We start from the raw sequence: 18,799 nt of genomic DNA, 5'->3' as shown, positions 1-18,799 counted from the left end.
CATCTTACTCTCCCATCCTGTCCTTCCAGCTTCTGCAGTGTGTGTGGATGTTGGGGGAGGCTTTGGCATGAAGCCTGGACTCCGACTACCGAGATTTTCCCAGAATATTGTTTCCACCAACTTCCTTTGGGCTCCTTAATCTTTGACTTTTGCCATCTTAGCCCTTCAGTCAGAAGTTCCAAAGAGTCAGGGCCTCTGGACTGGGTCACAGTTTCAACAAAGATAGTGGGGATCAGTGGAGGCCCTGAGGTAGAAATGGGAAAGCCTGGATCTTGGTTCACAATCATGCCCAACTGTGTGCCAGGCCTCAGTGAGCTGGTTCTCTTGATACCAACGGACTTGGTTGAGCCCTGTCCGTGAAGAGTAAACAGATTGATCGATGGCTTCATTCCATAAATATCTGTTGAACATCTACTATGTACCAAGCACTGTGGATATAGCATGAGTGTGAGAATGATAAGATGGACATAAGAACTAAGGAGATAAGTTAACGAGGATTTTGGCCTGCACTTTGGGTGAGGGGAGCCATTGGAGAGTTTTAGGGCAGGGGTAACAGGATATGACTCAGGTATTGAAACAGCTAATCCACACTTTGTAGCAGAGGTGCGTGTCCTTCTCTTCTCCATTGTACTGCTTGATAATGCCCTTATCCTGGTTAAACCCAACCAGCTTCCTGCTCCGTGCCTACACCTGTGTAGCTGCTGGTGCGAACCCCCAGCCTTGCTGACCACTCAAAGGGCATCTCTGCTGTCCTGTGGTATGTTTGCATTCCTGCTTTTCAGAGCATCTATCACACATTCTTCTCTCCTCCCAGACCTTTTACTTCCTCTGATTGGCCACCGTTTCGTAAGGTATGACCTGGCCTCATACTTTATTGAGAAAATAACAGCAGTTAGGGAACCCCCTCACCTGCTACCACTGAACCTACTGGCCTCCACTCCTGTCACTGGGCTTGGGGGCTTTGGTTCCTTTCAAAGGCCAACAAGCCCCTTTGCCTTTGCAAAGAATCCCTTCAGTTCTCACCTCCTGAGGACTTCACTACTACAGCCATCTCTTCTCTCCTGGACCAATACTCTCATTCTCTCTCTCTCTCATGCTTGCTTTAGCTCTCAAAGATCATTCCCTTCAGCATACAAAGATGCCCTAGGATTTCCTATTAAAATGGACATGTCCTTAACCCCACATTGCCATCTAGTTCCTGCCACATTGTTCTGTCTCTTTTCTTAGCAGGGTGTCTTCTAAGAATCCTCTATCTCCCACATACCCGCTAGTTGGACTTATGTCCCCCTCTACTCCACCGAGACTGCCCAAGTCAAGTTCACCCTCTGATGTTGCCTCCATGTTGCCAAATCTAATGGTTAATCTTACCTTGCTTGATGTTCCAGCAGCATCTAACCCATTTGACCACTCCCTCCTTCTAGAAACACTCCCTAATCTCCATTTCTGTAACAGACATGGTGCAGGTTTCTCTTCTCGGGTCCTTCTCCATCAGTCTTCTCACCTTGATCCAGACCTCCATCTACTGACTTGATATCTTCACTTGAATGTTAAATGACATCTCACATTTAACTTTTTCTTTACCAAATTTTTTGAAAAAAAATTTTTTTTTGATGGCATGTGTTTTCAGCGTTGGAATGCATGCTTACTAATTGAGTGTGTTTCAATTTTTGGCTGGTAGTATGGATTTTGAGAAAAATCATCTGGCAGTACAATCTGCCAATGAGGCGAGTGGCACTTTGGTGCCACCGATGTGTGGCATGATAGTATGCCACTGAGAACTAGGTAGATAATCTATTGCTGGTGCCTTCCATTAGGTTACATGGGGAACCTCTGGTTTTCCAAATATGACACAGAAAACCCAAAATAAACCCATCAGGGCTCCCTAACTATCACACAGGAAGGCCCTAACTATGCTTGCATGCCTTATCTCACAGAAACAAAGGGAAAAAAGACAAAAGTTTCCAAAAGCTTCTAAAACTAACACATCCAGGAAGCATTATCTAATAGAATTGCCAATCTACAGAGCAGTGAGGCTCCAATTCCACTCCAAAAGCTTCACACATTTCAAAAGGGACCCACCTTGACGCTAAATGCATTAGAACCTGAATAACACCTTTTTTTCCTGAGGTCCAGAGGCATAAGAAGTGGCTGCCATACTATTCAGCCAATGTTAAGAAAAGGGTTTAACTTGACCAAATGAGAACTCTTGTTTTTTTCCTTCCCTCAGGAGTCCCTGGGTGGTGCAAATGGGTAAACACTCAACTACTAACAGAAAGGTTGGTGACTGAACCCACCCAGAAGCGCCTTGGAAGACAGGCCTGGTAATCTGCTTCTGAAAGGTCATAGCCTTGAAAACACTATGAAGCAGTTCTACTCTGACACTCATGGGGTCACCATGAGTCAGAATTGACTCAATAGCAACTGGTTTGGGTTTTTTTTCAGTCTTCTCTCACTTCAATAAATGTACAGAGGTACCATTATCTGCACCGTTATACAACCTAAAATTGAGGCTTTATCTTTATTCTTTCTTCATCCTTCATATATTAATTTCCTATTGGTGCCGTAACAAACTATCACAAATTTACTGACTGAACACAGATTTATTACATAGTTCTGTAGGTCAGAAGTTGGGACTGGGGCTCACTGGGCTAAAATCAAGGTGTCCGCACGCCTGAGTTCCTTCTGGAGGTTCTGGGGAGAATCTGTTTCCTTGTATTTTCTGCCTTCTAGAGGCTGCCAGCATTCCATGGCTTGTGGCCCCCTCCTCCATCTTCAAAGCCAGCAGCGTTGCATCCTCCAGTCTCTCTTTCTGATGACGACTCCTGCTCTGTCATCAATCTCCTCCTCTGACTCTGACCTTCTACCTCCCTCTTGTAAGGACACGGGCCCACCTGAATAATCTGGGATAATCTTCCCTTCTAATCACAGTGCAAAGCCTCTTTTGCCATGTAAAGTGACATATTCACAAGTTCTGGGGATTAGGATATAGACATCTTTTTGTTGTGTCTAAGGAGCCCTGGTGGTGCAGTGGTTAAAGCGCTTGGCTGCAAACTGAAAGGTCAGCAGTTTGAACCCACCAAGCACTCTGCGGGAGATAGATGTGTCAGTCTGCTTCTGTAAAGATTACAGCCTTGGAAACCCTATGGGGCAGTCACTCTGTCCTATAGGGTTGCTATGAGTGGGAATCGACTCAGTGGCAATTTTTTTTTTTTTTTAATTTTGTCTGTCACACCTTGGAAGCCCTGGTGGTTTAGTGGTTAAGCGCTACGGCTGCTAACCAAAAGGTCGGCAGTTTGAATTTAGCAGTCGCTCCTTGGAAACTCTGTGGGGCAGTTCTACTCTGTCCTGTAGGGTCGTTATGAGTCAGAATTGACTTGATGGCAATGGGTTTGTTTTTTTTTGGTTGGCCACACCTTTGGAGCCCTGGTGGCACAGTGGTTAAGCCTCTGGCTGCTAACCAGAAGGTTGGCAGTTCAAATCCATCAGCTGCTCCTTCAAAATTCTATGGTACAGTTCTATTCTGTCCTATAGGGTTGCTATGAGTCGGAATCGACTCAACGGCAACAGGTTTTTTTTTCCTTTTTAACCATACCTCAAATCCAATCTGTTAATAAATCTTGTATGTTTTACACCCGCCCCGCCCCTCACCCCCACATTTACTCTCCACATAGAAGACAGAGGGAACTTTTAATAACCTAAATCAGATCATTTCATCACTCTGGTTAAAACCCCCAAGGACTTCCAATTAAAACGAATGCCGAACTCTTCACCACGTTCTCTGAGAATATTTGCTGTCTGCCTTTCCCCTCCTTTCTGACTCCCCTGACTTCCCTCCACATACCCCGTCTTGTCTCCTCCGCTCCAGCCACACCGGCCTTCTTGCTATTCCTTGAGCACACCAGCCGTGCTTCCACCTCAAGGCCTTTACCTGAGCTGTTCCCACTCCTAGAATGCTCTTCGCTCAGGTCTCTGTATGGCTGACTTTGTTTAGTCATTTAAATCTCCTTAGAGAGTCCTTCCCTGATCTGACCGCCCAATCTGAGGTTGCCACCCAGTTACTCACTCTCACATCTCCCTGTTTTAATTCTCTGCACCTCTCTTACCACTGACTGGCCTTGTTCTGGTTTACCTACTTGCCTCTCCTGTCTAGAATGTACTTTTTTTTGAGGGCAGAGACCTCATCTGTCTTGTTCGCTGTGAGTCCCTAGTGTCAGTAGATACCCAGTCAATGCAGGTTGATGAGTGACTATGCAGAGTGCTGTGAGGAAAGGGTTAGCTCAGGCCGAGGGAGCCAGGGAGAGCTTCTCTGAGGTGACCCTGAGACGTGTCTGAAAGGATGCTGGAATTTTGGTAGGAGGAGAGATGGAGGTACAGCATGTCCAGGCACCCTCAGGTAAGACAGATGTCATGGCCTCAGGAGGAGACTGAGGAGCTGGAGTGTGCGCTTGAGAGGCTGGTGGCTGGGGGGAGCTGGAGATGGCCTCTCAGGAGTAACCGTGGACTTCAACTCTACCACTTGGTTCTGAGATGCTGGGATAGGTCCTGTGAGCCCCTCTGTGGGTGGCCAGACCAGCTGCTCTCCATTCAGACCACACTGTTAACACAGGTCATCTTTTTTCTTTTTCTAAATTTTTTTATTTTTGATGAAAATATACACAACAAACACACAAATTCAATAATTTCTACACGTACAATTCACTGTCATTGGTTACATTCTTCAAGTTGTGCCATCTCTTTTCTTTTCAGTTGGTTCATGTTTTGTGTAGGTGATGAATGTATGTGATAATAAACTTCAACTAATACAAAAAGGTATAGAGTGAAAGGTTAATTCCATCCTATATCGGTTCTGTGTTCTCTGTTCTACAAAAGCAACCACTCTGATGAAATTCGGCCGGGGGCGGGGGGTGCTTTTAGAAGTGTTCTGTGCATTTGTAAGAAAGCATGCATATTGTGAGAGTCCCTGGGTGGTGTAAATGGTTAATGAGCTCGGCTGCTAAGTGAAAGATTGGTGGTTTCAGTCCACCCAGAGATACCTCAGAAGAAAGCCCTGGCAATCGACTTCTGAAAAATCAGCCATTGAAAACCCTGTGTAGCACAGCTGTGCTCTGACACACAGGGGTTGCCATTAGTTGTAATCAGATGGCAGCTGGTTTGGGTTTTGGTTTCTGTGTATTGGTTTTTGTCTTTTTACACACGGTGTACATCATACACCCTGTTTTGTATCTGGCTAGTCCAACCTTCACTGTGTCTTAGAGGTTACTAGCTATTGCTGTGTCACAACCATTCCAAAACTTAGTGCCTGAAAACAGCCACTGTATATGATTTTTCAGGATCCTGGGCTCACCAGGGCACGCTCACGCATCTGTGGTCAGCTGTGGGTCAGCTTCGTGACTACCATTCTTGACTGGCTCTCTTGCATGTCTAGGGCCTCAGCTGAGATGGTTCAGCTCGCTCCATGTGGCCTCTCATCCTCCAGCACGTTGGCCCAGGCCGGTCCAAGGCTCACCCAAACATGGTCTCATGGTGGGGGCAGAGAAGCAAAAGGGAAGCAGAAAGGACTGAGACTTCTCCAAGCCTCTGCGTGCATCATATTTGCTACTGTCTTATCGGTCAGAGTAAGTCCCCTGGGCAAGCCCGGGGTCAGTGTGGAAAGGCATAAAGCACTGGACTCAGGAGGCATGAAGACATGGGGCCATTCGTGCAGTCAGGCTGCCTGAGTCGGATCTAGCCTGTCTCCTCGGTGTGATGGATGCACTGACCCATTGCATGGGGTGCACTGTAATCCATTTAACTGGCCCTGCAAAGGAGCCTGTAGGTGGATTTCCATCCTTTGCTGTTGCCAGAAGGGCTGTGTGTAGCAAATGTCCGTATATGTACATCTTGGTGCTAAGAGTGCGTATAGTCACAGGGTAAGCTCCCCAAACTGGAATCTCTTGGTCAGATGGTATCGTTGTATAAATCATTTTATAAATATTGCTAAATTGCCCCCATAAACACTCATACCAGTTTATACTCCCGCCAACACTACATGCCAGTGTTGTTGTTCCATCAGCACTCTTTGGGGAGCAGAGGGTCACAAGTGCCACCAGTGTTAAGTTACCTGTGACTTATAAGAATCCATGTAAATGAAGGGGTGAAGTCCACTGAGGCCAGACTGAGACCTAAGAAGCAGAGCACTTGGCCGTCTTTGCTGTGTGACAAAGGGGACACTGGAGAACCAATTCCGACTTGAATAGGGGTTTGTTTTTTCCTCTTGGGTCCCAGCCCCTGCAGGAATGCTTTGAGTAGACCTAAGTGCATCTGTATCGACATAGTAACCAAGTTGTTGAGATTTTGTGTATTGATATCCAGTCCTCACTGGAACAGAGTAGAATTCAGAAGGTTTTTCTTCTCCATCCAAATAGATCTCCACGTGCAGCCACTTACCCTGCCAGGAAAGCAGTGAGGAAGGGGCTGTGACTTCAGGTGGCAAAGGTCACAGCCCATCTTTCTCTGGCGGCCAGGAGGCTAAGTGCCCCTGTGCCGTTCCAGCTGTGGGGTTCGTGGGGTTGTTGGTTTAGAGACAAACCAGGGGACCAGGGCCCCCTCCTGGGCTAATTCACTCATACTATTCTCAGTGAGGGTTCTTGGGCTATCTCTATGCTGCGTCAGTCACTGGGGGTCGTTCCTGCAGCCTCTCTTAAGCCCTGAGAAATGCCCGTGGGAAAGGCAAAACCGGACCCGACACTTCTGATCCCCTCCTGGATCACCAGGGCCACTTCCGTTACCTGAGAATCCTAGCGGGTGGAGCAGGAGTAGATCAGAGAAACCTGCTATCCAGTCCCTGTGGCAGAGGGTCAGTGTGGCTTGGCCAGTGCCTGTCACCCAGCTAATTGGGAGGGAAACCAAGCCCCTTCTCTGGATTCCGATGCCCAAATAGTTTGTGCCTGGCATGCTGGGGAAAGAGTGTAGGGTGGCTGCCTGGGTTCAAATCCCAGCTCAGGGGAACGAGCTCTGTTTGGCCAGTCACTTCACCCTCTCGGGTCTGCTTCCCTGTCTGAGGTAGGGATAATGGTGGTATCACTTTCTAGCATTGTTTTGAGGACTTGCAGGGTTATTGTAAACTGCTCAGCACACTGTGTGGCAGTCAGTAAGAGCTCCACCTGGCTTGGTTGTCAATGAATGTTGTGTAACATTCGTATCCTCCTACCAAACCGCAGGCCCCTTGAACACATGGATGTGCCTCAGAGAACTTTCTGGCCCCACAAGATCCAACATAATTGTTCTGGGAAATGTGTGTCTGTGTTGTATGCTGTTGAGTTGATCCCAACACGTAGCAACCCTACAGGACAGAGTAGAACTGCCCTCCAGGGTTTCCTAGGCTGTAATCTTTATAGGACCAGATGCCACGTCTTTCTCCCCCAGAGCACCTGGTGGGTTTGGAGCACTGACTTTTCAGTTAGCGGAGTCTTAACCATTGTTCCACCAGGGCTCCTTGTTCTGAGAAATAGTAAGTCCTAAATGAATGACAATAACAGTAATAGTAGTTAACATTTATTCAGCACCTGCTTTGTGCTAAGTGTGTTATGTATATCATCTCTAATTCTCTCAGTAGCCAGGTGAGAAAACTAAGGCTCAGAGATCAAATAACATAGCAAGCATAAGAGTGAGCTGAAATTCAAGCCCAGGGCTGCCTGAAACCAAAGCTCTTTCCTCCATATTGTACTGCCTGGGCGTCTCCATTCTGGAAAACCAAATGCCTGACCTGACTTTGCAGTGCTGCTGCTCCACCTACACTGTGGAGCCCCCAGCTGGGCTCGACTAGTATGTCTGGTGAGTGTGAGCCCAAGTGGAAGACGAGATACCCATTGCAGTCTTTCATGAGGTGGAATTCTGATGGAAGGCACCTAGCACGTAGTAGGGGCCTCAGCATGTGCTACCTCTCTCCCCTTCCTCCTTTCATTCCAACAGGTGCTCATAGATTTTTTCAGCTGAGGGATGCCTGTTGGATACCCCTGAATTTGGTGGCCATTTCCAGCTGTGCCGTCCTATGCCTTGAGTGCATCCTACACCTGGCCTTGGGAAGTTTCTTTGCCCTCATGCACTGAGCAATGCTCTGTTGCATATTTGAGTGGGACCCACTGCATGGCTTCAGAGTTCACTCTCTGTGCAGCCTCTGTCTCCTTGCTAGTGGTTGTCCTGTGAACTCCACCATCCTGGTCTCCCAGGGCCCTAAGCTCCATGTCCTCAACTCAGAAAGCCTGCCGAGCTTCACCAGGGTTCCTGAGTTATAGCATTGAAACTCTCGAGGCGGCAAGCCGGGACAATTGTAGGGCTCACCCTGTTTGTTATCCAGCTCTCAGGGATCACCATCCATTGTTGTCTGATGTCCATTGTCTTGAAAACTGTTGTTTCATGGATAATGCCTAGTTTTTATGGTTGTTTCAGATGGGAAGGTAAGTTTGGTCCTGATTACTCCATCTTGGCTGGAAGTGAAAGTCTATTTTTAGTGTTTTGATCCTCTTTTATTTTATATTTAATTATTTAATCCGTTTGGAATTAATTTTCTTGTATGCCCTGAGGTACCTTTTCTTCCTTGCACCTTATTGTTCTAGCATGCAGCGCTTTTCTTTGACTCTGACATCCTTTGTTTAACCACTTTTTGCAAGCCTGGGAAGTAAAACCAATGAGATAGGAGAGGCGAAGAGTCTGGGGTTCTACACAAGCCCTCAGCTGGGTTCCATGAATTCTGTTTGGAAACCAGTGAACATGGGGATGGATGTTGGCAAGGTGTTCTTGGATAGTGGTTCTCGACTCAAAGCCCTTTTGGGAAATCTAGTTAGGATGTTGTAGGGTGCTGTTACAAAAGTCAGAATAACGGTGACTTAAGCAAGAATAAAAAGGAGCCCTGGTGGTGCAATGGTTAAGCATTCAGCTGTTAACCAGAGGTCAACAGTTCAAACCCACCAGCCACTCCCTGGGAGGAAGATGTGGCCATCTGCTTCTGTAAACTTTATAGCCTAGGAAACTCTATAGGGCATTTCTGCCCTGTCCTATTGGGTCACTATGAGTCATAATCAACTCCATGGCACACAACAACAATAACAACAGAGCAAGAACAAAGTAGAAGTTTGTTTTCCGCCTATGTAATTACCTCTCATAAGCTGTCCAAGGCTCAGTGGCAGCTCCTGGTTGTTGGGACCATTTCCTTATGTCTTGTTGCTCTGCCATCCACAATAGATGGCCATTTTCCATCAGTACAGCCATATTCCAATCCATGGGATAGGGTGAAGAGCACCTGGAGGGCAAGCCTATTCCCTCTCAGCCCAATCCTGAAGTTGAACGTAACACGTCCTCTCACACCCATTGACCATCATTTAGTTACATGGCAGCATCCAGCTACAGGGGAGGATAGGCAGTATAGGCAGCCATATGCCCTGATAAAACTCGAGTGTTCTAATACTAAAGGAAAAATATTTGGGGACAACTCACAGATTCTGCTATAGACAGTGTCTTATGCTGGGTCCTCTAGAGAAGCAAAACCAGCAAAGTGTATAAATGTATACATAGAGAGATTTATATCAAGGAAAAAGGCTTATCCATTTTTAGAGGCTGGAACATCTCAAGTCTGGGTCGGGAAAGAGGCTTCTCCTGATTCACATAGCTGCAGGGGCTGGCATACCCAATATTGGCAAGTTAGAGAGCAGGGCTCTTGCTCACAGGCTGTGAAGATTGACGAGTCCCAAGATTGGCAGGCAAGACCACAAGTAAGCTGCTAGCTCAAGTCCCAAGAACCAGAGGTCAGATGAACAGCAGACAGCTGCAGGATCCAGAGCGATTGAAAGCCACGAGCCTTGCCAGAATGTCAACTTATATTTGATGCAGGCCACACACCCAAGGAAATTCCCTTTCAACTGATTGGCTACTCACAGCAGATCCCACCAGGTGATCACATTATATCAAATCTCATCATGGAAGTGTTCACAACATCATATGACTGCCAAACCACTGACAGTCATGGTCAAGCAACGTTGACATACAATCTTAACCATCACAGGCAGGGACAGGCCTAACCCTGTAGGATTTGGTCCAATTGCCTTGGCCTGCCATTAAATTAGGAGCCCTGGTGATGCAGTGGTTAAGTGCTTGGCTGCTAACAAAAGGTTGATGGTTCAAATTCACCAGCTGCTTCACAGGAGAAAGATGTGGCAGTCTCCTCTGTCAAGATTTATAGCCTTGGAAACCCTGCTCTGTCTTATAGGTATGAGTCAGAATTGCCTCAATGTCAGTGGGTTTGGTTTTGGCTTTAGCCATCGAATCGTTTCATCGTTTATCAAGTACTGACTCTGTACAGACATTGGGCTTGGCCCTGGGATTCTCAAATGAATCTTTACACCCAGACTCCTCTTTCAAGTCTCTGAAGGGGCAGACAGATGTAAAAATATCTAGGTGCTGTGGTGCACTGAGGGTAACTTGGGGTAGGTCAGGCGGGACACATGGGGGAGAGCAAGTAGCACTTGAAAGATGGTGGTTACTCACCAAGTAGCAGTGTTGTCCGCAGTAGGAAGGGGACTGGTACATGTGGAGAACTCGGGGACACCATCCTGTGGGTGATGGGACCTCCTGGTGGGGAACCATTAGTGCTGCACATTCTGATCCCAGCCAGATTCTCCTGCCTTGTCCTGCAGTTCACCTCTCCACACCCTGTTCTCCTGCCTCTTTGCTCTGTCTACTTTCCTTGCCTTTCCACCTTCGTTTATATCATGCTGTTCCCTCAACTGGCTTGTCCTTCCCACTGTTGTTGGCCAACTCTAGTCCTACTCATCCTGTAAGGCCCAGTTTAGAGGTGTGGTCACTTCAGGCTACTGCATTTTGCCACCACAGAACTCATTAGATCCAGTCCACAGTCTTGCAAGGGTGGTGGTGTTGTCCCCATTTTAGAGATGGGTGAATTGCTGCTTTGAGAGGGTGAGTAATGTACCCACAGTCTCACAGCTAGAAAGAGGTAGCAGGGGCCCCAATCTACTGTGGGGTCAGAGTCCTGGTCTGTTCTCCTTTCTGCTCTTTGGCCTGGAGACTCTGCTCAGAGCAACCATGTTCAGATGCAGACTCAGGGGAGTCCAGTAGCAGGGAGGCAAGCTGCAGGGACATGGGATAAAAGGAGAGAAAAATTCTCCATTCAGGCGTGCAATCAGGACTTCTTAGAATTGCCCCCCAAAACACTGAGGGTAAGTTATTTCACCAGAGTCACACAGTGACAATTCGGGATTTCATTTCATTTAAAAAAATGTTAAATTTGTTTTATATTTTAAAAAATTATATTTCTGAAATTTAAAATACGAAGAAAAGAAATTTAAAGTATACTGCTTGTCTTACCACTCAGAAATAACCACTGCCATATGTATTTCTAGTTTTTAAAGAAGAGTTGAAAATTATTTTCCTTAAAAGTAGTGTTATAAAACGATTCTCCACCATGCGTCTGTCAGTTTGTCTACTCTGGTGGCTTTCGTGTTGCTGTGATACTGGAAGCTTTGCCATCAATATTTCAAATACCAGCAGGGACACCCTTGGTAGACAGGTTTTAACAGAGCTTCCAGACTCAGACAGACAAGGAAGAAGGACGTGGCAGTCTACTTCTGAAAAAATTGGCTAGTGAAAACCTTATGAATAGTAGTAGAACATTGATATAGTGCCAGAAGATGAGCTCCTCAGGTTGGAAGGTGCTCAGAATAAGACTGGGGAAGAGCTGCCTCCGCAAAGTAGAGTTGACCTTACTGATGTGGATGGATTCAAGCTTTTGGGATCTTCATTTGCTGATGTGGCATGACTCAAAATGAGAAGAAACAACTGGAAACACCCATTAATAATCGGAAAGTGGACTGTATGAAGTAAGAATCTAGGAAAATTGCAAGTTGTCAAAAATGAAATGGAACGCGTAAAGATCGATATCCTAGGCATTAGTGAGCTGAAATGGACTGCTTTGGGCCATTTTGAATTGGACAGTCATATGGTCTACTATGCTGGGAATGACATTGAAGAGGAATGGTTTCATGTTCATCGTCAACAAGAACATTTCAAGATGTCTCCTGAAGTACAATGCTGTCAGTGATAGGATAATATCCACATGCCTGCAAATAAGATCAGTTTGTACAACTATTCAAATTTACCCCCCAACCACTAAAGCCAAGGCCAAAGATGAAGAAATTCAAGCTTTTTACCAACTTCTGCAGAATGAAATTGATGAAACATGTAATCAGGATGCGTTGATAGTTACTGGTGATTGGAATGCGAAAGTTGGAAACAGAGAAGAAGAATTGGTAGTTGGAGAATACAGCCTTGGTGATAGAAACAACCCCAGAGATCTCATGATAGAATTTTGCAAGACCAATGACTTCTTCTTCACAAATATCTTTTTTTCAGCAACATAATCGGCCGCAATACTCGTGGACCTCACTGGATGGAATACACAGGAATCAAATTGGCTACATCTGTGGAAAAAGACAGTGGAAAAGCTCAATATTATCAGTTAGAACAAGGTCAGGAGCCGACTGTGGAACAGGCCATCAATTGCTCATATGCAAGTTGAAGATGAAGTTGAAGAAAATTAGAACAAGTCCATGAGTGGTGAAGTATGATCTTGAGCATATCCCACCTGAATTTAGAGACCGTCTCAAGAATAGATCTGATGCATTGAACACTAACTACCAAAGACCAGATGAGTTGTGGAATGACATCAAGGACATCTTACATGAAGAAAGCAAGAGATCATTAAAAAGACAGGAAAGAAAGAAAAGATTGAAGTGGATGTTGGAGGGACCCTGAAACTTGCTCTTGAATGTAGAATAGCTAAAGCAAAAAAGAAGAAAGGTGAAGCAAAAGAGTTGAACAGAAGATTTCAACGGGCGGCTTGAGAAGACAAGGTATTATAATGACATGTACAAAGACCTGGAATTAGAAAATCAAAAGGGAAGTATATGCTCAACATTTCTCAAGTTGAAAGAACTGAAGAAAAAAATTCAAGCCTTGAATTGCAATATTGAAGGATTCTATGGGGAAAATATTAGATGACACAGGAAGCATCAAAAGAAGATGGAAGGAATACACAGAGTCACTGCACCGAAAAGAATTTTTCGACATTCAGCCATTTCAGGAGGTAACATATGATCAAGATCAGGTGGTATTGAAGGAAGAGGTACAAGCTGCACTGAGGGCATTGGTGAAAAACATTGACGGAATACCATTTGAGATGTTTCAACAAATGATGCAGCGTTGAAAGTACTCACTTGTCTATACCAAGAAATTTGGAAGACAGCTACCTGGCCCACAACTAGAAGAGATCCATATTTGTGCCCATTCTAAAGAAAGGAGATCCAAGAGAATGCAGAAATTATTGAACAATATCATTAATATCTCACAGAAGTAAGATTTTGCTGAAGATCATTCAAAAGTGGTTGCAGCAGTATATCAACAGGGAACTGCCAGAAATTCAAGCCAGATTCAGAAGAGGATGTGGAAGGAGGGATATCATTGCTGATGTCAGATGGATCCTGGTTGAAAGCAGAGAATACCAGAAAGATGTTTACCTGTGTTTTATTGACTACACAAAGGCATTTGACTATGTGGATCATAACAAATTATGGATAACATTTCAAAGAATAGGAATTCCAGAACACTTAATTGTGCTCATGAAGAACCTGTACTTAGACCAAGAGGCAGTGGTTTGAACAGAAGGAGGGGATACTGTGTGGTTTAAACTCAGGAAAGGTGTGCATCAGGGTTGTATCCTTTCACCATACTTATTCAATCTGTATGCTAAGCAAATAATCTGAGAAGCTGGTCTATATGAAAAAGAATGGGGCATCAGGATTGAAGGAAGACTCATTAACAACCTGCATTATGTAGATAACACAACCTTGCTTGCTGAAAGTGAAGAGGGCTTGAAATACTTACTGGTGAAGATAAAAGACCTCAGCCTTTAGTATGGATTACACCTCAACATAAAAAGAACAAAAATCCTCACAACTGAACCAATAAGCAACATCATGAAAACCAGAGAAAAGATTGAAGTTGTCAAGGATTTCGTTTTACTTGGATCCACAATCAACGCCCACGGAAGAAGTAGTCAAGAAATCAAACAATGCCTTGCTTTGGGCAAATCTGTTGCAAAAGACCCCTTTAAAGTGTTGAAAGGCAAAGGTGTCACTTTAAGGACTAAGGTGAGCCTGACCCAAGCCATGTGTTTTCAGTCACCTCATATGCATCTGACAGCTGGACGGTGAATAAGGAAGACCAAAAAAGAATTGATGCCTTTGAATTGCGATGTTGACAAAGAATATAGAATATACCATGGACTGCCAGAAGAACGAACAAATCTGTCTTGGGAAGAAGTATAGCCAGAAGTTTCCATAGAAGCAAGGATGATGAGACTCCGTCTCACACACTTTGGACATGTTATCAGAAGGGATCAGTCCCTGGAGAAGGACATCATCCTTGGTAAAATAGAGTCAGCAAAAAAGAGGAAGACCCTCAACAAGATGAATCGACAAAGTGGCTGCAACAATGGGCTCAAACATAGCAATGGTCGTGAGGATGGCACAGGACTGGGCAGTGTTTCGTTCTGTTATACATGGGGTCACTATAACTCGATGGCACCCAAGAACAGCAACAAAATGACTCTGCTGATTATAAATCATTCGAATCCTATCGTTCAGAAATTCCTATTGTTCGTACCAACTGATAAGCATTCTAGACATCCTCATAAGGACATAGCTATGAAGATAGTTAGAAACCCTGGTTGCATAGTGGTTAAGTGCTATGGCTGCTAATCAAAGGGTCAGCAGTTCGAATCCACCAGGTGCTCCTTGGAAACTCTACGAGGCAGTTCTACTCGGTCCTATAGGGTTGCTATGAGTCGGAGTCGACTCGACGGTAGTGGTTATAAAGATAGTCAGACATACTCTTATAAACAGTGATCATACCCCTGTGCAGTATGGTAAACCCCTATCCAGTGTGATAGCCACTAGCCACATGCAGCTTTTGACCACTTGAAATATGGTAGGTTCGAACTGAAATGTGCTCTAAGTATAAAATACGCATTGGATTTGGGAAACTTACACTGGGGTTTGGGTTAGTATGAAAAAGGAGCCCAATGATTGAGCGCTAGGCTGCTAACTACTGACTGAAAGGTTAACAGTTCAAACACACCAGGTGCTGTGTGCGAGGAAAGACAGTGTTTTGAAAGACGAGAACATGGAACTCTGAAGTTCCTCCCAGTTTTTGATATGTTATTGTTTCTGTTTGTATAGGTTCATATTCTGTCCTGTAACTCTAATTCTCATAGGGATTTAGTATTTTATATCAAAATGATCGAATATTCCCTCTCAGCCCTTTGTCTACAGGTCCTTCATTAGCTAGATTTCATTTTTCAAGAAGGGCTCATGTTTCTGGGAGAATGCTACTTGCTCCTTTTGACCTTGGCTGGTGTTTCGGCTGGGTGTAATACACTCGGGCCATGCTTATGTCTGTCTGCTCCGTAGACGTCGCTTCATTGTCTTCTGCTGTTGAATGCTGCTCTAGGTCCTTCTAATTTTCTCCCCACCTCACAGGTGATTTGCTTTTTCTTCTTGGATATGGAAAGAATTCTTGACTTCAGTCACTTGTCCCTGTTTTTGGTGTTGCCTGGCAGCTCCCAGGACCCCAGGTTGCAGCTCCAGAAGGTTATTTTAGGCTTCCCAGTACTCAGAGAGAGTGGTTCAACGGTCAAAGTCTCACCTTCCGTATAGACCTGGGTTCGATACCCGGCCAACGCACCTCACGTGCAGCCACCACTCATCAGTCGGTGGAGGCTTGCATGTCGCTGTGATGCTGAACAGGTTTCAACAGAGCTTCCAGACTAAGACGGACTAGGAAGAAAGACTTGGCAATCTACTTCTGAAAATCAGCCACTGAAAAATCCTGTGGGTCACAATGGTCTGATTCCCTTGTGCATGGGGTCACCATGAATTGGTGCTGACTCGACAGCAGCCAACGGCAGCAGCAGCAGTGCACAGAGGCCCCGCTGAGACCTAGAGGTGCGACAGCCGTGGGCCAACAAGTCAGAGGACTTTAAAAGGCTCTCGTTACGGCTTTCAGCCTTTGATGAACCTACTGCCCAGAATCTTAGTGTGAGGCCTCAGTGATTATTTTTCGAGTTAATCTTAAATTACACAAGTAATAGACAAATCTATTCTCCTTTCTAAGACCGGGATGTTAAAGGTAAAGTCCATTTTGGCACCTGACCCCACTGAGGGCCCCACTCCTGCACCCTACAGTTAACTGCTATCGTGGGTTTGAGGTACATCCTTTCGGGCCTTTTAAAACTGCTTTTATATCTTAATAAAATTATATTCTGTCCCATCACAGAAAAGTAGACTGTGCTTGGTACGTGCATTGTTCTGGGCTTATTCAGAGCACCCTGGACATATGGATTCCAAAGAGCTAGTTCTAGAGTGAGCTTTTTTTCCTAATTAACAAGCCAACATAGACATCAGCAAAGTTATAAGTGTAAGCAGGGTACTTTTAGGAGTAAAAGCATGCCAACGTTCCCAGATATTAGGGTCAGTATAGTTAGAAACAGAGTCCCTGGCCGGTGCAAATGGTTAACCTGCTTGGCTGTTAGCTGAGAGGTTGGAGGTTCAAGTCCATCCTGAGGCACATCAGAAGAAAGGCCTGGTGATCTCCTTCCCAAAAATCAGCCGTTGAGAGCCCTGTGGAGCACAGCTCCACTCCGACACACGTGGGGTCACACAGGTCAGAGCCCGCTGGATGGCAACCGGCTTTGTGGTTAGAAACATCTTAAGAACCTGACCGTATGGACGTCCTGCTAGCTCATCTCTGTGTGTGGAGGCATACAACACAACCGCCCACTCTTAGAAAATACACAGTGTTAGGGTTTGTGTGTGTTTTATAAAGATCATACTGACTATAGCATAAGACAACTTGCCTTTTTCCCACTGAACTTGGGCTTTCTCTGTGTTAACCCGTATGCATCATTGTAAATTCAATAAATACGTGGCAGAAATGATTGAATGCTTGAGCCAACACCTATGGGAGTGCATGTGACTAGAACATTCTTTACTAATGAAGAGAATTCATGTAAGATGGTGTCTGCTTGGATCCCATAGAAGGTTATGAATTTCCAAGAGGGCCTTGCTGGGTGTGGTGGTCCTGAGGTCCTTGCGGGGAGGGGTTCCCAGCACACAGACCAACCCTTGCTCCCATTTAGCTTCTCACTTTGTAGATGACATGGCAGAACTCCTCCTTGGGGAGTCGAAGCTGGAGCAGTACCTGAAGGAACACCCCCTGCGGCAGGGAGCCAGTCCCCGAGGCCCCAGGCCCCAGCTGACCGAGGTCCGAAAGCATCTGACCGCCGCCCTGGATCGAGGGAACCTCAAGGTACCGTGGGTCTCCAGGGTCGGGGGTGGGGTGGGAGGGGAAGATGCTGGCACCTCCTTGGGCCAGTGTGTGGTAGACATCCCTCTTCCCGTTACAGTTTGGAAGGATGCCCCAGGGCCAGCTGGGGGCTTGAGAGTGTCTGCACCCTGCCATAGGAGCAGGCCAGCTCGCTGGGTGGCCACCTGAGGGAGCTTCAGTTCTGAGAGGGTTTCTCTGAGGAGCATCTGCAGTGACACATTATCCTGAAAAATGACACTAATCTTTCCCAGGTGCTTGAGGCATATGGCTCAGAGCTCAACCCGACACTTTCCCCCGCCATAGAAATAAAGAAACATCACTAAACACACAATTCCTGCCTGTAACATGTGGCTCATCACTGTACCAGGCTGCTCTGGCCCAGAGCCGTGTGGGGTATTCATACTGGTGACGGCCGGCCTGGCACCTGGGTGCGGGAGGGAACCCAAGTGGAAACTTCCATCTGTTTGAGCCTTGACCCCTAATGTTTATGGCACAGGAAACCTTCCCTACTGCCCTTCTATTCATCGACCCTATTTTCTAGTCTCATAGATACTCGGCTTTTCCTTCCCGTCTCACGTCTTTCCTGTCTTGCTTCTTTTTCATTTCCTTTTGCTTTGCCCAGAGCGGTGTCTCCTTTGCTTGTCCTGTCCCCTCCTCCATGCCCCAGCTAACTCACGCTTACTTGACTCGATACTTCTTTTACTTCTTTACGCCTGAAGTCTGGCTCTTCCTGCCTTCCCAAAGTCACTCTCGTTCAGGTAGCTGATGGCACCCCAGCCCCTTCTTGGTCATCTTCTCTGGGGCCCTTTCTCTCCCCATATGTATCTCCTGCTGAGGATGGGCAGTCTTTGGTGAGCTGGTGTTTTTTTTTTTTCATTTTGTTGTGGTGAAATATACATAACAAAAAGTTTGCTGTTTTAACCATTCTTTGATGAACTTTTGATACCCTGACTTCGTTTTCCTTTTAATCTTGATGATTTCTCTCTCATTTTTCTTCTCTTCCCCCGTCTCAAAATCTTCTGGAGCTATTTCTTTGGTTTTTACTCGCGTCTCTTTGTCCATATTTTCCCAGAGATGCCATGTTTTCTTTGGCTTTACCTCTCGTCTCTGTATTGGAAACCCACACCAGCTCCCAGTTTGCTGTGTGACCCCGGGGAAGTCACTTGCCTCTCTGGAACTCAGTTTCTGTAGGTTTGAGTGGGGTGGGTTATTAGAGGGGTGAGCGCGGACCCTCCCAGTACCTGTATGCTCTAAGCTTATAAGCTTTGATTTTGAGACATCTTTCCCCTTTGTTATCTGGCCACCTCCCTGGCCATATCTCAACTGGGGGCTTGGGCAACATTTGAGTAAGTTAGTATTAGTGCCTGTC

At 45.8% G+C, this 18,799-nt stretch overlaps 1 protein-coding gene across 17 annotated transcripts in view; it reads left to right on the top strand.

The window, feature by feature from the left end:
* Positions 1 to 18,799, top strand: part of TTC7B (tetratricopeptide repeat domain 7B) — a 312,659-nt gene that overhangs the window by 13,503 nt on the left and 280,357 nt on the right. For 14 of the 17 annotated variants that reach the window (XR_010323215.1, XR_010323214.1, XR_010323213.1 and 11 more), the window contains exon 2: positions 17,243 to 17,412. Coding sequence is in view for 12 of the 17 variants with exons in the window: in XM_064292862.1 (XP_064148932.1) it covers positions 17,243 to 17,412 (170 nt within the window). In the remaining 5 variants the exon portion in view is untranslated. Of the gene's footprint in view, positions 1 to 17,242; positions 17,413 to 18,799 lie in introns of those variants that run through there. The other 3 variants (XM_064292873.1, XM_064292861.1, XM_023546489.2) reach the window with 2 other exon arrangements.

This window comes from Loxodonta africana, chromosome 10 (genome assembly GCF_030014295.1).
Source record: "Loxodonta africana isolate mLoxAfr1 chromosome 10, mLoxAfr1.hap2, whole genome shotgun sequence".
Lineage (NCBI taxonomy): Eukaryota > Metazoa > Chordata > Mammalia > Proboscidea > Elephantidae > Loxodonta > Loxodonta africana.
Note: the sequence above shows the minus strand (reverse complement) of the source record. Positions and strands in the feature narration are given on the sequence as shown.